We start from the raw sequence: 19,802 nt of genomic DNA, 5'->3' as shown, positions 1-19,802 counted from the left end.
GTTTACTGGTGCCCACTCGGGCAAATCAATGAACAATGGGATGACAGTGCTACAGTGCTACAGTGCTAGTTCTATATTAACTACATGTTAAATATTTTGGAAAATTTAACAAAACATCCATTTAAAAAAAAAATTGGCGGCAGGCAGCCTGATAGAGTGGGAAAGGTGCTTTCCTTACATGTACTTGACCCGGGTTCAATCTTCTGTGTCCTATATGGTACCCAAACACCATCAGGAGGGATTCCTAGAGTGTAGAGCCAGGAGTAACCCCTAAGCATTGCTGGGGTTACTCAAAACCAGACAAAATACAACAAAATGGCCTCTGGACTGGAGAACAGTACAAAGAGTAAAGCATTTACCTTGTTCATAGATAATCCCAGTTTGTTTTGGATTTTTTTTTTTTCCGAAAGGAGTTCACTTACTTAGGGGTCACCTCTAGTGGTGTTCAGGGAAACATGTGTGGTGATGGCAGAATCAAACCAGGATGGCCACACAAGGGTCTCTCTGGCTCTATCTCTCAGCCCCAATCCAATATATAGCACCATATGATGACCCCACCTAAATCACCAGGTATGGCTCAAACCTCATCAAATATTATTTATACATACATATTCATACACAAACAAATACACACATATGTATATATGTGTCTGCCAAGAATTTAAAAGTCATATACCGTCTGGATTATGTTTTTATTGACCATGATAAAATAGAAAGTTCTACACTTTAACATGCTTTACATCTTCTCTTACTGACTTGATTTTTAAACAGATGCAGCCTCATTTCCACCTTTTCTTGAACCCGATCGAGTATTGCAATTCTTTTCTTCTGATATTTGCAGGTAAGACAAAGACATGTGTGTATATATATATATATATATATATATATATATGTCAAATTAATTTTCTCCACATGATAAAATGTAGTTCAAAACTTTTATACTTAGGGGGCCGGGGAGATAGCTCAGTAGATAGGGCACTTGCCTTGAATGTAGCTAATGGGCTTGATCCTTTGACCCCCATATCATCAACCATGCACCTCCAGGAGTGATTCCTGAGTAAAGATAAAGCCAGGGGCAATCCCTGATCATTGTCACATGTAGCGCGGCCCCAAAAAAGTTTATACTTAGTAATCATGTTATTTCCCAAAAATTACACAAACACACACACACACACACACACAGAAACACACACATATACTATATATATGCTTTTAGGGAGTTTTTTATTTATTTATAAAGAACAAACGCAATATAAAGTTAATATGTTTATAAACTAAGAGCTTGAAGAGTGTGAGTGATATTTTAAAAGATGTCAAGTTTTCCTCTTTAATTTCTAATATTTTTTATTTTATTTTTACTAACCTCACTGGATATTTAATAGCAGATGCTTCTAGAATGGCATGACCAATCTTTCTAATTCTGTTTAGAGAAGATGATGCAGCTGTCACAGAACTTTTTAAACAAATGGCATGTGCTCTGCTGCCATCCTGGCATCTTTGCAGGTTGATGGGGCCCAAATATGTCACACAAGTGTTGAAGTCACAAAAGCAAACCTTCCTTTTCTGAATGATTTGTGCTTGTATGAACAGGACTTAATATTTCCGAGTCATCTAATGTGAAGATTGAAAAGATGTGGTGTTGAAGGCTGAAGGGATAGTAGAGCAGTAAGGGTGTTTGCCTTGCATGAGGCCCACCCAAGTTCATCCCCAGCACTCCATATGGTCTCTCAAGCCCCAGTAGGGTTAATACCTGGGTGCAGAGCCAGGAGCAAATCCTGTACACTGCAGTGTGACCCTAAACCAAACCAAACCAACAACAATAACAACAAAATGGAAAACAGGTTGTACTTCTTTGCAGAGAGCCATTTGCAAATTGAAAGAAACGTATCTTGAACCCCAGCAGATTGTCTAGGTTATGATATATTGTAAATGATTCAGGTATATTATTTACATATATAGACACATACATGAAAAGCTCAATTTATATGTCCTAGCAAATGAACAGACTTTGCAGAATTGCATTTTTAAAAAACAGAAACTAGTTTTATGTAAACTGGGCACACGAAAAAAAGCAGTTGAGAGATCTAGATATTTGATCTAGAGAAAAAAATCAGATGATAAATGTCTAAAATTCAGACTGGAGCGATAGTACAGCGGGTAGGGTGTTTACCTTGCATGTGGCCAACCCAGTTTCAATTCCCAGAATCCCATATGGTCCTCCGAGCACCACCAGGAGTAATTCCTGAGTGCAGAGCCAGGAATAGCCCCTGTGCATAGCTGGGTGTGACCCAAAAAGCAAAAAGAAATTTAAAAAGAACTTAAAATTCTAAATAAATATCCAAGTTGAAATATTTTTAATTTAGCTTAATGATTACCTACTTCCCTTACAATGAGAAGCCCTGGCTTTAAAATTTGACAGCTTAAAAAATATATCAGTATCTCTCATGTTCGTGCAAAACTATTAATCTATAAATAAAAAAATACATCATCTCTAACACATAAGTGATATTTCTGGAATGAAACTTTCTTATCTGTGTTTAGGTCAATATATGCTATATTTGAAGAAAAGATTGATCTGAAAGGAATCGAAGTGTTCAGATATGTCCTTCCTGCCAAGGCCTTTGCATCCCCGGCTGAAAATCCAGAAAACATTTGCTTCTGCACAGAAAAAGTAATCTCAAATAATTGTACAGCTTCTGGTGTTCTTGACATTAGCAAATGCAAACATGGTGAGAACACATTCTCAATATTAGCTCTTGACATAATCTACAGTATTATTTGAAGGATAATTATTACATAGGGTTTCTTTCTACAAAAAATAAGGAAAGAAATATTGGCAGAATATGAGTGGTGAAAGAATTTTTTTGTTTTGATATTTTATTGCTTTGAGGTACCAATTATGTTTCAGTTTCAAAAAATGCTAAGAGTATAATGAGTATTAGACAACTAATGCTAATTCAGAAAATATATTTTTGGTCTCATCCATGTTTAAATATGTTAAATGAATAATTTCCTTGTAGAATTTGACTATTAACTTCTTTTGGGATATGTGAGTTGCAAATACTTTCTCCAACCCTACAAGGTTTTTCATTTTGTTGGTTTTCTTTGCTGTTTAGAATCCTTACATGATTCTTTTTAAGTTTTGGATAATATATATCACTGTATCACTGTCATCCCATTCTTCATCGATTTGCTCAAACGGGTGCCAGTAACATCTCCATTCATCCCAGCCCTGAGATTTTAGCAGCCTCTCCTTACTCATTCTTCCAAATTGTACCATATTGGAGATTTTTTCAGGGTCAGGGGAATGAGACCCATCATTGTTACTGTATTTGGCACATCAAATATGCCACGGAGGGAAAAAAATAAATCTTTCCAGAATACTCTGAGCATTCCAACTTATATATCTGACATTTTTCTGCTTATTGCAAATATATGAACATATAATGTATAGATATCACTGTCACTGTCATCATTGTCATCCCATTGTTCATTGATTTACTCGAGCGAGCACCAGTAACGTCTCTATTACACTCAGCCTCATCTTTCCCAATGATTGGAGGCACTGTCAGGGTCAGGGGAATGAGACCTATTGTTACTGTTTTTGGTATATCGAATATGCCATGAGTAGTTTGCCAGGCTCTGCCATGCGGGTGGGATACTCTCAGTAGCTTGTTGGGCTCTCCAAGAGGTATGTATAAATCTGTTACTGTATTTTGGGTATGAATACTCCACAGGGACCTTGCCAGGCTCTCTCAAGTGGGCAATAGATTCTCGGTAGCTTGTCAGGTTCTCCAAGAGGGAGAATTAGGCTTTTAGATGTTCCTAATCTTTCAGGAGCTTGGTTTTACAGTCTCTGGATGTTAACCGTTGATGGGATTACAAGGCCCCAGGGGGCAGTCTCTGGGTGTGACTGCCTAGCTACTGGAAAATGGGGATCTGGGAGGAAGAGGCCCAGTCCCAATCTGAGCAGCCTTGGAGATCTCAGCCCCAGGTCCCGCACACCTGGGTTCCTCTGCCCTCTCCCCCAAGCATTAGGCTATATATATACATATATACATATATATATATAGAGAGAGAGAGAGAGGCTATACATATATATAGAGGATAAAATTATTTGAAAATTTTTATAAAATCAGATATATTTTCTCCCTTATTTTCTTCCCCTGTTTTCAAGCCTAATTTTATTTTCATTTAATTTTAATATTTTATTTTTAAGAAAATATTTTTAATAAGTGATATGTGAAAAGAGGATATTTGTCCCAAATTTTTTACTAAAATTTATTTTCAGGAAAGCCTGTGTACATTTCACTTCCTCATTTTCTATACGCAAGTTCTGATGTTTCATCAAATGTTGAAGGTTTAAATCCCCACGAACAAGAACACAGAACATACTTAGATGTTGAACCTGTAAGTAACTTTATTGCTAATCTTATTTAATATTACTTTTAAAAACTAAAATTCAGAGCCAGAGAGATAGTACAGTGGGTAGGGTGTTTGCCTTGCACCAGCCAACCCAGATTCGATCTCCTGCATCTGATATGGTCCCCCAAACACTGGGCCAGAGTGATTCCTGAGTGCAGAGTCAGAAGTAATCCCTTAGCATCGCTGGGTGTGACCCAAAAAGTAAAAAAAATAAATAACTAAATAATAAAATTCAAGTACAAATTCCTCTCCTATCAATGGCATTCATTGCATCACAATGTTGACAATTTTATTTTACTAAAAATTACTTTGATTTCTTTTTATCAATAGCTTGTTGAACATCAAGATAACTCCATTTTACTCAATCTTAAAAATGTATAATGTCTTCAGTAATTCATACTTTATAAGTGCCAATGACAGAAGTTATTTTAAATAGTTTAAAACAATTTGATAGGGTTTGGATGAATGTATTGTTTTAATTACCTGAATATTATCCTTTTCAAAACTTGAATGCCAGAATTTCACTATCATGTTTCAGTTTATATCAAGATTGACCAAGAATGACATGAAATTATAACTAAGTTGATAATATATAAATTCTCACTAAATATATATTAGGCCAGGCAAAACTGAAAATTTAATCACATGAAGACATGTTTCATGAATGTTGTTGCTGATTCTCTAAAAAGCATTTGATGTAAATATTACAAATCTAAGACACTAACATTTAGTTTAGGTAGAAATATTTTCTGGGGTATGAGCCTATATACATGCATGTGTGCAGCTGTTAACTTAAAATCACTTTAAATTCAATGTGACAGAAAAAAGGAAGTTTTGTATATTCTGAAGATTATTTTTTTATTTTGTTAATTATGTTTGTTCCCTTTTTAGACAACTGGATTCACATTACAGTTTGCAAAAAGGCTGCAGATCAACATACTGGTCAAACCAGCAAAAAAAATTGAGTGAGTCTCTTGAACAAGGTTATTGTTACATGATTTTTGGTATGAAAGTATAAAATTTTAAATTGATTTTGGCTTACTATCATTAAATAAGTACTATCAACTTTTTATGCTAGGTTTCATCTGCATTTTATTATATCTAGTATTTATATGATATTTAAAATGTTTAATAATATTTTTTAGTGTTTGGTAGCAATTCCATTTTTTCAAGCTGCCCAAATATTTCTATGCAGTAGCTTCTAAAATTCATGGTTCACTCTCCTGAGTAAAATTTATTGAAATAAAAAACATGTGCTTATAAAACAGATCAATCAAACTAAAAATCTGTTCTAGGAATCTGTTTTATAAAAATTTCTGAGATCAAAAGATGTCTGAGAAACAGACATATTAAAATTTAAACAATCAATTAGTAGAGAACAAATATCAAGGAACTTAACTAAATTTTTCAAGAGTATAGTCTAAGGGCCAGACAATAGTATAGTGGGTAGGGCATCTGCCTTGCATGCAGCTGACGTGGGTTTGATCCCTGGCATCTCATATGGTCCCCTGAGCACCTCCAGGAGTAATTTCTGAGTGCAAAGCCAGGAATAACCCTTGAGCATGGCGAGCTATGACAAAAAAAAAGTATATTCTAGTAATTATTGAATTGTTAATAAATATATACATTAAATGCTATACATAAATATTTTATTAGTAAATATTCTTGATTCATTTTCAATATATATTACAGGGCATTAAAGAATCTGAAGCATAATTATTATGTGCCTATTCTTTGGCTTAATGAGGTAAATTTTTATCTGTTTATTAACTGCAGTTAATTATATATGTATATTGTTTATATATGCATTGTTTATTGTTTATATATGTAAATTGTTTGTTTTTATAAATGTATATAAAATATATTTATATGTATATTGTTTATTATATGAATTATATAGGTATTATGTGTATATAATAATTATTATATGTATTATTGGTATATATGTATATTATTTATTACTCTTTATATATGTATATTGTTTATTGTTTTACAATTTAACATGTAGGTATAGAATTTGAATTTGCATATTTCTAATGCCCAGAGTGATATTCATATTCTAAATTTTACAATGAGAGAACCAAATTACATAATAATAAGTTTTGGCTACTTTTTATTTTTTCTTTTAAGAAGACAAAGCAGTTTCTATCATTTTTGGTTATTTTCAGAATACATTCTTCACAAACTTGCTTTTTTCATAGTCATGCATAAATGTAATTGTAAATATCTCAAAACATATTAAATATTTAGCATTTAAGATAGCCAGTTGCCCTTTCAAATCAGAAAAAAGTAAAGCAGACTAGGTATAACTATGTAATTCTATTTCCTATATAAAGATTTTATTAATATAAACCACAGAATGAATAAGAGACTTAGGAAATGCATTGTATAGGTCATCATTGGAAGTGAAACTATTAAATCTTGCTACACTGAAACATTTCAGAAAGATTTTTCTGAAGATCAAATGATACTTAGAATTTGGAAAGTGTTATATGATATTTTGATATTATAGAATTTTAATTCACTCTTTAAATATTTTGTCTTGACAGTTATTCTCTTCTTTGACAAACAAAAGGGTTCAATTGACTTTTCTTACACAGATAACTTACAGAATTAACTCATACACATGTGTTTAAAGAAATAGGAGACACAGAGGGAAATATTTTCAGTATTTTTGCTTCACTGATCTACCTAAAATGTTTTCCCAAATAATTCTAATAATTAACTATATTACAGACTGGTACCATTGGTGATGAGAAGGCAGAAATGTTCAGAAATAAAGTGACTGGAAAAATTAAGCTCCTTGGCATGGTAGAAATGATATTGCTGAGTGTTGGTGTGATAATGTTTGTAGCTTTTATGATTTCATACTGTGCATGCAGATCAAAGACAGTAAAATAAGTAAGTATATTACAACTTATAAAGTATTTCTGTATATTATTTTCAATTTTATCAAAGATACTTTATACATTATAGTCAAATATTGCTATACATGTCTAGCTCTTATCTATTATATTTTCAATTTTGAGATTGATCATTTAAAGTGAAAAGCAAAGACTAAGTAAAAACTGTTTAGTCATGTGAAGCATACCTTATGTAATAGCTTTAATTCTGGGACGAATAGAAGAAAAGATGAAATTGTCACCTTTGAAGTTATTACAAATATAGGTCTGTACAAATTCTGACCTTCAATATAATTTTAGTTAATTATTGGAAAAAATCACAATTTAATATTCACAGATTTTAGCATGTTATGGAAAGTTGGTAGCGGTTACTTAGAGATATATAAAATTTATGATGAAAGAAAATAAAGGGAGAAATTAAATAAGTTAGAAATTAATAAAATTAAAATCTCAAAGTAAGATAAAATATCCACTTAAACATAAAAACAGAGGTCTAGAACTGTGTAAAATTAAATTTGAGGGCCAGAGAAATTCTACAGGGGTTGCGTGCATCTGACCCTGGTACAATTCCTGGCATGGTTCCCTAATCACTGCAGAGTGTCCTGTCCCCAGTATAAAACTGGAGTGGGGCCAGAGAGGTAGTACAGTGGGTTAGGTTTTTGCCTTGCACAGTGCAGACCCGAGTTATATCCCTGGCATCCCATATGGTCCCCTGAGCACCACTAAGTGTGATTCCAGAGTTCAGAGCCAGGAGTAGCCCCAAGAGTTGCTAGTTGTAATGAAAAACCACCACCCTATTCCACCCCCCCCAAAAAAAAAAAACTGGAAGCAGTTCCTGAGCACCAATCTGTTCGGTGTGGCCCAATCACCCAATGTAAATTTTAATGATTTAAACTAAATCATTCAGTGTTTAGGAAATGAACCAGGGAATCATGGACAATATTGAGTCTTGACAAACTCTTAGAAGTAGGTCCGGGGATTTCATTTTGGATTTTAGTGCTCAAGTTCCCTTACTTATAAACAAAAATGAGTACTTTATCCTATTTTTTCTTCCTTTCTTTAATAAGCATAGTGGCACTGGTATTTTCTATGAGTAGAGAATTTTCTACTTCCTTATAATTTCCTTCAGTCTGTAAGTCCTTTTCCAGTCAAACACACAAAAAAGTACAATATAATCATGAGCACTACTTTTGTTACTCAGTTCACTAATTTCTAGGGATGCACCCAGACATTTTTTTTTATCACTTCTTCACTCTAAAAATGATCGAGCACTCAGAAAGATAGTACAGCATCTTTCTGATAAAGTACTTGCCTTGCATGTCGCCAACCTGTGTTCCATCCCCGGAACCCCAAATAGTCACTGTAACCTGTCAGGAGTGACTCCTGAGTGAAGTCAGGAGTAAACACTCAGTATCACTGGTTGTGGCCTCAAAACCAGGGGAAAGGGGAAAGGATTGAATAATTCGGCCTACAATATTTTTGAACAAAATATATGGAGAATGCTAATATATGCACATTAAAATAAAGTGAACATTCTGTTAGCTTTAAAATTTGTCATTTTTCCAGTATCAAATAAATTGTGATTACTCAAAGATATTCATCTGAACAATTATACAATAAATATCAAAGATCATCATTAATAAAATATAACAGAACTGGTTAAAGAGGAGAAGTTTATTTTTAAAAATATGCATAATGTCTATAAAAACTTTTCTGTATATATTTTTTAAATTATATGATAAATTTTGTATCTATTTAGAAAGCCCTGAATATTATTCCTAAATCCATACTTGGTGAATTAGGTAAATTAGGTCAATGAGGTGAAGCACTATAAGTTTTTCAAAATGTTTTTGTGTATAGATAGATACATATATGTGTAACATATATAATATATAATTAATTAATATAATTATAATATAATAATATAATATAATACAACATATATATTAGCTTTCCTTAATCGTTTTATTTTTAAGAAAAAATCCCTGGTATTTAGCAAACTGTTATTTCTTTACAAATAGGAAATACATCTATCTACATAAATTTATATTTGGCTTAAAAGATTTAGAAATGCAAATATTTCTCTAAACATGTCTACAATTTGAATATTATAAGAAGGATGCCTTTGGGCAGATTTCAAGAAGTGAAAAATTCCTGAGATAAAAGTATCAGTGTACAAAATGAACTAAGTGTAAAACAGAGAAGCTAAGGTGTGATTTTACTCTGGATTGCAAAAGGAATAACCAATCACCTTCATCTAATTGAACATGATTTTAAGAGAGCAGTTTGAAAACACCTTCCAGAGTAACTTTATTTAGTTATCACTTGTTATCTAGTTATGTGTAATTCTTGGGACTTGGAAAACTGCTATCCATGTAACTTTTTTGATTGAAAACTCAATCGCTTACTTACCCATTAGTACATAATAAAATATTTCTCTCCACCTGAAAGGTTGGGTTAAATAACAGAAATGCAGTATCTAAATTATGTAGAATTTAAATAATACCTGTTTTGTTTCTCTATTGCTTTGTTATATTAGTAACTTTCTTTTTTTTTCCAGGAAGAAAATAAGTCAACATTTCTGTGCAATTCCTTCAGTACTTTTGTTAATATTGACCTTTAAAATGAAGATTTCATATGCTTTATTTTTCCAAAACACATTATCTTTTAGTTTAAAAATGATGGCACTTTTTATGTACTACCCTGCAGTGGTTCACTTCTAAAAGATTAAGATATTATTTAAAAATCACATTTTTAAGAAAAGAAAATACCTTCAAAATTTCATCACACAGTTGAATTATCGTTTTGTTTTTGGCTCAGGCAAAAAGCCATTATTTTCATTTGATAATGACTGACAAGTTGTCTAGTGGTAAATTCTGGACTCAGAACCTTCATTTTCCTAATAAAGAGTCCCTTTACCCTTAGCACCTTAGCAACTTCACCCTTAGCAGTGTCCTTATTTGGTTGCAACAAAAAGACTCCAAGTCTTTAAATGACATCTCAGTAGCTATTCACTATCTATTTCTGAAAAACATTTAATAATGGTAAATAAATGACCAACAATGAGCCATTTTTTTGATATTAAGTTTCTTTCTCTATGAAATCCTTTGTCCAGCAAGAGCAAGCATTATAACCAATTTCTTTATAAGAATATGGACATATATTTTTGTCACTGATTGTGCAAGTGGATATATTTACCATCTTTGGGCTCTTCTTGTTTCTAGATTATCACTTTCCCCATTCAGTCACTTTTCTGGAAATCTAAGTAGATTCAGTCTCTCTATGTTGTTACAACTTTTACTTATCAGCTTTGGAATGCTGTGATAGTATTAAGAGATGTAAATAATAATAAAGGATTACTTTATGGAAGTTAAAAAGAGTAGTAGAATGTGCACTAATCATACTCTTGTAATATTTCTTGCTTCTACAATTTTTAAAGCCTTTCCCAGCTGGTTTGAACCATTAAGTTCTTTCTTAAATTCTTGAACTTTGCCTGGTTCCTTGTTAATTAAGTCACAAATGTTCACCTTAATTTTCTGTCTGGAGTACTCTGAGTCCATATTTCCTTATGAATCCAAATTTCCTTTTAAAATTTTATTCAAAAATTCAATCTTGACTAGTTTTGCCTAGGCTAATTTTTGAAGACATTTGAAGAAAATTAATGCAAAAAACCCCAAAAAAACCCAAAAAACCTCCATTTGGTTTATCATTTGCTGCATCAGGACTTAACTTTTAGACAAACCATAAGGAAATTTTCCATTTTATTAGGAAATATAGTGTCAAGTAATCTTTATTTCTTTAGCAACCTTCTATTTATTGCAAAGTTCATTCATTTTGTCCAGTAACTCCTGGTGGAAAGAAAAAATGGACCTCATTCTGTCTTCTCTTTTACTCATATATGTCTGTAGGACAAAGTATTAGTACGTGGTTTATTGGCATGCTAAAATTAAGGAACACTTGGAATCCTCATGTTAGCTGCCAAAATAATATTGAAACTGTAAAGCCATTACCTTTTAAAGGAATCATTTGAAAATCTGAAGATACTCAAAGTATATCAATTTTAATTTAATTGCAGAGAAAATGTATCCCTCTAAGATATAGACACAATATAAGATTCTAGGTATTCCCTTCTGATAATTAAAAGTCTACTCTCTTTGCATTAGGGTATTTTATACATGTTTTAAGAGATATATGAAAGAAATTTAATTCTTGAGCTAAATAGAAATGAACTATATAAAATAGAAACTGTTCTAAAGAATTAGGTGCAGCACTTAAGGTCTATAACCTATTCAGTGATTCATATTTTTCAATAACTATACATAAATGCATATTATAGTATTTAAGTATCAGGAAAATATTTTGACCTGGTCTTTAGTGTTGTTGAACTAAACTCATGTACATGCTAATCTATCATTCCTCAATGTTTCTTTTGCTATAGTCTACAAATGTGCACAAGAGAGAAGACAATCACAAGATAGTTTATATTTTCAAATACCTAATGGAAAAAATAATACTTCTTCTTGAAAAAATGGGCAATAGATGTTAAATATGGAAAATGGGTTTGGATTTCTGTAAGTGTGCAAACAAAAGCCTATCCACATATGAGTGGGGCAGACTGAGAAGGTAGTGCATGACTTATTTTACATTCAGGAAAGCATATGGTGTTCAGAAAATAAATGTTTGAATTCTTTTCATTGTAAAATTGATGACTTTATATGTTTTATTCAATATATTAATGGCATCATTCAGCAGAAGAGCACATTTTCATATAAATTATAATTAACGACTACAAGTTCTCTTATTATTGTTCATAAATTCAGTTTGTAAATTTATAGTATCTTCAAAGATAGTCTACAATATCTGAAACTGAGGTCATCTTATTGGTGCTGACACATGCATAGAAAAAGAGTAATCTATACACTTTTCATGTCTGAAAAAAAGTGAGGTAAAAATGGGTATCATTTTAGGGAGAAAAAATATAGTCATAGGCAAACATTGGTTATCCCTGAAAATCTATTCTGTGCAAATGCTATATATTTATGTTAACTTCCTACTACAAATGTCAGAGCTGCATCATTATTATCGTTCTAGCTGGAATATGTTTTAGGTGTGTTCCACTGACAGTTCCATTTATCTGTGAGTCCAATGTATTAGGAACACTGTAGATGCTATCTTCTTGTCTAACTACCATTCTAAATGGATTTTGAACTCTACTTAAAGAATCGCTGTTAATTATATTTTCCTGCATATACCAACAGATTTACCTACGATAATTGTTTGTGAATTGTTTGCAGTGAGCTGGACTAATGAACTAAAACCAAGTTGTTGTTTTATAATTGTACCAGAGATAAGCTGTTTATTTGACCTTGCTTCCTTTGGTGGTTCAAAGGTAGCTGCATTTTCAAATGTTTGTGCTGCATTTTAAATGCTTGTGGAAATAAAAACTGCTGTTGTTAAATATCTCTGCTTTTTAAGTTAATTTTAGAATGGATTTTGCTTCAATGTTATTTGACATTTCTACAATTTTATAATAGCTGCCACTATTCCTAAGTATTTACATATTACACATATTTTATTTTTCCAGAAATTCTCAGGTATTAGTAGGTTTATGCCTACACAGTCACATAAATACTCTAGTCTACATATCCAGTAACACATATAACTGTGACATAGCTAAGATAAAGATAAATGTTTTATAATCACATTTTTAAATTATATTAATTCAAACCCAAAGACACCTGGGAACTTGTAAAACACATATAATCCCAGGACTTTTTTTCAGACCTATTATACTAGAATCTGTGATTTTTAAAAGGGTCTCCAACTGATTCATGTACATAAGAAAGTCTGAAAAGTCTTGATATACTTTATATTGAAATTTGGAAAACTGTGTAATTGCTAAGTATTAGTTTAATTTATTAACAGTAAAAGATGTCAAAGCTATTGACTGACACTAAGATGAGAAGAAACCATTATATGTGAAGACATCAATAAAAGTTCAACCAGAGTGTCAGAGAGATAGGTCAGGGGGTAAAGTGCTTGCCTTGCACCAATCAATTCCAATTTATTTCTGGCAGCACATATCCTTGTGCAAGAGCTGCAGGGAGTTAACTCTGAGCACAGCAAGGTGTGACACAAAAGCAAACAAAAAATATTCAACTAAAATCTTTTTCTCTGTTGAACTTGTAAATGCTATTTTCACATCGACTAGAATTAATCTACATGACAGGATAGAGGGTAAAGTAGTATTAACTTTATACTCCTTGGATATGCTGGGATCTATTATTTTATATATTTAGAAATAGAAATGGAAAACTATTCATCTTATAGCACAGGATAAAATTCAAGAACAGGTAAAACTTTCAAAAATGCAACTGTTCTGCAAAATGTATCTGGAAAATAGCCACATGAATGAAGAGATTCTTCAGTGGTTAATATATCTTATAAATTATAAGAAATGCAAACTTACTTTTAGAAGATTATGTTGGTCAAAATACTGGATTTATTTAACAAATGTCTGAAGTTGCATATTGAGCAAGAATAAGAGAGGAGAATATGAAGATAAAATCTTATTTGTAGTGAAGAAGAAATTCACTCCAAACCCAAGTCTAGTGTAGGTGAGTGAGCAGTCTTGAGAAAGGGCCAAACTTGCCGATCTTGTCCCACCCTTATTCTATCCTCAGTTTTTGCACAGTTGAAGACTGTATGGAAAGCAGGACTCCATGACTGAAATGGATAAGAAATAAAGTTATGGGTAATTTTGTAAAACTCAAGTGCTACATATTAAAAATGATAAATTCGACACCCAGCGACAGTAGATACAAGGGCCAGTGGGATTGCCCCATAGGTGGAAGACTGCTTTGTGAGTGGAGGGAAGAGGCAAATGGAATAGAGAAGGGATCACTAAGAAAATGATGGCTGGAGGAACCAGTTGGGATGGGAGATGCATGCCGAAAGTAGATAATGGACCAAACATGATGACCTCTCAGTGTCTGTGTTGCAAACCATAATGCCCAAAAGGAGAGAGAGAGTATGGGGGAATATTGTCTGCCATAGAGGCAGGGGGAGGGTGGGAAAGGGGGGGTATACCAGGGATATTGGTGGTGGGGAATATGCACTGGTGGAAGGATGGGTGTTTGACCATTGTGAGATTGTAACCCAAACATGAAAGCTTGTATCTATCTCACGGTGATTCAATAAAATAAAAAAAGAAAAAAGAAAAAAATGATAAATTCATTAATGAAGACTTCCAAGTAGTCATCTTAACATGGAAACACAATATATGAGAAAATCTTAAGGATCTTCTTTATGTGAAGGCCAGGAAGCAGGGTCCTGAGCATTCTTCTTCTATTATTTGTTTGAAATATGTACTTATGGTATAAATTTCCCACAGATATCTGAATAATCATTTAATCAAAATGGTCCCCAAGTTTGTGAAAACTTCAGTGATCACCAATAGTAATTTCTGATTTTTCTTTAAATTTCCTCTTCTACCCAAGCCTGGCTGCCAGCAAATAGGGAATACATTTAGTAGAAATAAAAGTAAATCATCAAGGTATCAGTGGATTAACCCATTAATGGACAATAGGGTCCCCTGAATTTAGAAATTTCTCCTGCAAATAACTTTATGATGACATTTTGTTTTCCTTTCATGGTTTATGTATTTAAGACCAACTCTACAAATGAAAGAAGTCACAGTAGATGGAATTAGCTAGCATGATATGTTAAGTACATGGGATTTGTTAAAAATAGGAAGAATTAAATGATGAAGTAGACATGACTCATTACATTCATCTAACACATTACATCTATATGATGGACCTAAGTATCTTATTTCCTCTTGGCAGTAACATGTGAGGAAAAATACGACTGTCAGTATCTTCCTGAGAGCTGTTCCTTCGTAGCTAGGTCAGGCCTACTTGCCCTCTAATATGTAAAGATAGATTTTGACACCAAGTATATTTTGTTTTTTGGATGCAAACAAAACTTTTTCAAACTCCAACTCAGGCATTATTCTCAGTATCAACAGGGTAGTGGTGAAATAGAAAAATATAGATTACAAAAGGTTGCCTCAGGATTTTGTAACAGGACTGTTCCCATACTGCTTGCATCCTGCGCTATGTTTGTAAACACACCCTATCTTTTTCTCCTGACTATGAACTGTGCATTTTGAATTAATTAATAAATTATGTATTCAGACATCTCAAATTTTATGAGGCTTTCGGTTTCAAGATCTCTGGGATAATACATGCATACTGACGGAATCTACGCCATCAAAGTGATTTTGTTTTTATATTGAAATAAGTGTAAGTTAATTTAGTTGGCACATCTTCCAGAAAACATTTAAACGACTATTTTATAAGTTTTTAATTTGAAGCACCATGGTTTAGTAACAATAAATCTCACAATGGAGATGTTACTGGTGCTCGCTCACTCAAGCAAATCGATGATCAACAGGACGACAGTGCTACAGTGCTACAGTGAAACACCATGGTTTATAATACTTTTAATGATAGTGTTTCAGGTTTACCTTGTTCTAACACCACACCCTCCCCCAAAGTGTCTACTTCCTCCCATCATTATCTTAGGGTCACCTGCCATCTTCTTCTTGAACCCCCTCTTCACAAGGATTTATAATCTTTTAGTTTACTTTTTAATTTAATTTTATGCATTTGAGTGTGTGTGGGGGGGTGAGGGTGGGGGGGAGAGGCATGCCCAGACTCTGTGCTCAGGGATTAGTCCTGGAGACACAAAGGAAATCAGGCAAGTGCACCAACCCTTGCTTTTACTACCTGGCCCAGTATTTAAACTTTTAGGTTGAAGTATGGCTGGAAATTAATTGGAGTGACTTTATTAACTTGAAAATTTCCTATAATATTAGGATTATCCTAATGTTCATCATCATTAGGAAAAGAATGTGTCATATCCATGAGCTGGAGCTATAGTATCACAGCACCTGACGCACAGCCCGCATGGATTCAATCCCAGACATCCTATATGATCCCCTGATCTCTCCAGGCATAATCTCTGAGCATAGACAGAGCCAGAAGTAAGCACTGAGCACCACTCTGTGTGACCCCAGCCCCCGCAAAGAAAGTACAGAAGTTTAACTATAATGCATAGATTTTGGGAACAGGGTTTGACCTAGCAGTATTCAGGGGGTCGGGAGCCATTCCCAGTGACACAAGGCAAATTAGGCCAACAGTTCAGTACTAGCATTCCAGGATGCGGTTCTGTTTGTGTCTACAGTGCTATGGGCCTCAGGACTAGCATAGGTGTGACTGTGAGCTTCCAAGGTCACAATTGACATTACTGGGGGCACCGAGGCCTATATATATAGCAATGTTCAGGAAGCTGTATGGTAACAGGGGATTGAGCCAAGGTGGGGGAATAGGCATCTTCAACCCTGTTCTATTTCCCCAGCACTTAAAATGGACACATTTTTTTATGGATTGAAGTTCTCTGACATACCAATAATAAAACTAGACTTTTGATATTAGATTATTTTCAAGGTAAGCTACTCTGCTTGGTACTACCTGAGTGATTAAATAAGAATTATGACTACCTTAAATTTAATTATCTTTTTCGTACTGGAGTCTCATTATCTCTTAAATAAAGACACTGGTACTTTCATCATGGAGTGACTTTGAGATTTAAATTAGCTAACTAGATTAGTTAAAGATGCTTTTAACATAAGCTGAAATAAATCAAACACCCAAAATATTAAAACCACGTAAATTTGGTAAATCATAGTAATTGTGACTTATCTAATAACTCATGTTTATCCTTTGATGTAGGATAATATAGCCTCAGGTAGTTCAGGTTTATTGGGTTACTCCCATTACAGTGCTCCCATTCCTCTGTGTTTATTTGTAACTCTTTCTTAGTGTCCTGTTGACTTGTAAATATTGTTTCCCTCTTGTCCTTGAGTCCTTTGCATAGTTTATTCAGAGCCATGTTCTTTTGTAAGGGTACAGGAAGACTGGGCATCTGTTCTCTCGACCTAAGACTCAGCTGCCCTTGCCTCCTAGCACCCCCAAAAGCAGGGTCCCGACAAGGGATGGGACAGACCCAGGGCAAGCAGTGAGTTATGTGCTACCCTGGCATCGAGATGGGCCTGGCCAAAGTGCCTAATGCTTAACTATAAGTTAAAAACTTGGTCATAAATAAATGCTGTCATGATCCAAAAAGTAATAACTAGATTCGGACCTTGATTGGGTTAGGAATGATTAATCTGGCCTGAGCACTGTAGTCTGAGTCTGCAAGATGTTCCCAGGAGAGCTGCCCTGCAAGCCTCAATGTATCTCTTACTGTGTCCATAAAAAAAAATAACTAGTATTCAGATTTTAGTGAGTTTTTGGACTGAGGAAAGGAGAAAAACACCTTAAGAGGTATTTTGCCTGCAGGCCCTCAGGAAGGGCTTTGGAAGGCCACTAGATGGTGTTTCCTTTGAACCTGGTGGGCTCTCAGGTAGGGCTTTCTTATGTTGATTTTGCTACCAGACTGTGTGTAGCCTAGAGGGCAAGGTGGAGAGAGAGACAAGTAGGGGGAGAGACTAGTGAAGAAGAGAATTGAGAGAGCAGGATTTAGGAGTGAGGAGCTAGGAAGAGTGTTGGGGGAGAGAGGGGAGAGAAGAGAAATGGGGAGCTCAGAGAGACTGGAATGGGAGCCAGGAGAGAATGGAATAAATGGCAACGGATCAATCAAACGGCTTGGCCCTTGTTTCCTCCTCCATCTGCCCCATTGCCTGGGCCACTCCGGTTGGGCAAGCGGCCCGGGACCGACCTCCCGAAACCCAGGGGTGGTCGATGGGGAGAGCCACCAGGACTCTTCCCCCCTGGTCTCCCCTTGCCAGATGTTCTTTTTGGCTGGCGTCACTGGGTGGGCACGAACTACCGATTAAAGGTAAGAATAGCGTTCGGTGCACCCCCACTCTAGATAGTGAGTGGGAGAACAGGATTTTTTAGTGTGCTGGGAGTTAGAATCCTAGCAGCAATTCCCCACTAAGATGAGGCAGATTCTGGGATTTCCCAAGATCTTTCATAGTTTCTCGAGACAGACTGAACAGGCCAAGACATTTATGTATTTGATTCAGTATCTCTCTCGCAGAACAGGGGACCCAGAACACTGCATTTCCAGAGACCAATTCTGTTCCTGCTTTAAAGTAGTTTTTGAGCTTAAGCCATGGTTTCTGGATGAAGGAACTCTAGAAACCAAGACTTGGGAAAAAAAGTTAAAAAAAAAATGTCTATAAGGCATCTAAGGAAGGGACTAAGATCCCCATAGAATTCTGGATTACATGGGAGATTGTTAATTCTATTCTCCTGTTTTAGGAAAGTACAGTTGATGAGGAGGAAAATATTAGGGATAATATGACCTCAGCTCCTCTCGTACCTAAGTCTTGAAAGGGTTTTCATAATAGAGATATATCTGAGGCTGGTGAATATAGCTCCACTTCCAGGGCATCAGATGAAAGTGATTCGGATTATGAGTCTGCTACTACTTCCTCAGATTCTGAGTCCAAGAGTGACTCAGCGAAGCAGCCTTCAGACAGCTCGGGACATGCTCCCAATTGCCCAGTCCAGGCTAAGAAGCAGTAGCACCCATCTTATCACAGGTTAAGAATGGATTCCTTGAGTCATTTCAAAAAGGCCTGTGTCTCGTATGGGCCTACATCTCAGTACTGTAGGGAGTATCTTACAGACTGGAGTAAAAAGGCTTACTGGGTATCTCAAGATTTTCACATGGTCTCTAAGACATGCTTAAGCCCTTCTCAGTATTTGCCGTGGAGAATGTGGCTCAGTGATGAGGCCAAGGCAAAGCTTCAAGGCCTAGGCCAAGCTGGACAAATTTTCAGGGATTAAATTGATTTATGAGATGTAAATTGGTTAAGAGGAATGGCGTGACCCAAAAAAGCAAGTCACCTTGCCTCCTGCTGTTTTTGCTCATGTCTGTGATGCAGCCCTGCGTGCATGGGAGAAGATTGATGCAGATGCAGAATTTGAGGGAAGTTTTACAAAGATTGTCCAGAGAGCCTCAGAACTTTATGCAGACTTCATAAGAAGTTTGATGGAAGCCATTGAAATGCAGGTTAAGGGCAAGGAAACTCAGGAGCAGTTGATTAGACAATTGGCCTTTGATAATGCTAATGAAGATTACCTGGCCATTCTGTGCCCTATCACAGAGAAGAGAAGACAATATTTACAAGTCAACAGAACACAAAGAAAAAAGTTTCAAATAAACACTGACAATGGGAGCACTGTGATGGGAGTAACCCAATAAACCTGAACTACCTGAGCCTATGTTATCCTAAACTTTGCCAAATGAAATTAGTTGCCCTGAGAATATATCATTAAAATTTAACTTTCAGAAACAAAACACTGAAAAAGTTATTATTACCATTATTGTGTTGTTAAATCCTAGATTTGAGTTTACCCTACTCACTAGCTAAGAGTTAGGGTATACTGTTCATGG

At 34.8% G+C, this 19,802-nt stretch overlaps 1 protein-coding gene across 6 annotated transcripts in view; it reads left to right on the top strand.

Annotated features, from left to right (window-relative positions):
* The window catches only part of CD36 (CD36 molecule), a 170,202-nt gene extending 157,422 nt beyond the window's left edge, over window positions 1–12,780 (top strand). For 4 of the 6 annotated variants that reach the window (XM_055121780.1, XM_055121775.1, XM_004602139.2 and 1 more), the window contains 7 exons: window positions 772–841; window positions 2,542–2,729; window positions 4,292–4,410; window positions 5,317–5,390; window positions 6,118–6,172; window positions 7,162–7,326; window positions 9,889–12,780. In XM_055121780.1, coding sequence (XP_054977755.1) covers window positions 772–841; window positions 2,542–2,729; window positions 4,292–4,410; window positions 5,317–5,390; window positions 6,118–6,172; window positions 7,162–7,326 — 671 coding nt within the window. In that variant the 3' untranslated portion in view covers window positions 9,889–12,780. Of the gene's footprint in view, window positions 1–771; window positions 842–2,541; window positions 2,730–4,291; window positions 4,411–5,316; window positions 5,409–6,117; window positions 6,173–7,161; window positions 7,328–9,888 lie in introns of those variants that run through there. The other 2 variants (XR_008627317.1, XM_055121795.1) reach the window with 2 other exon arrangements.
* The last annotated feature ends 7,022 nt before the right edge of the window (window positions 12,781–19,802 follow it).

This window comes from Sorex araneus, chromosome 1 (genome assembly GCF_027595985.1).
Source record: "Sorex araneus isolate mSorAra2 chromosome 1, mSorAra2.pri, whole genome shotgun sequence".
Taxonomy (NCBI): Eukaryota; Metazoa; Chordata; class Mammalia; order Eulipotyphla; family Soricidae; genus Sorex; species Sorex araneus.
The sequence above is the reverse complement of the archived record's forward strand: the minus strand, read 5'-3'. Positions and strand labels throughout refer to the sequence as shown.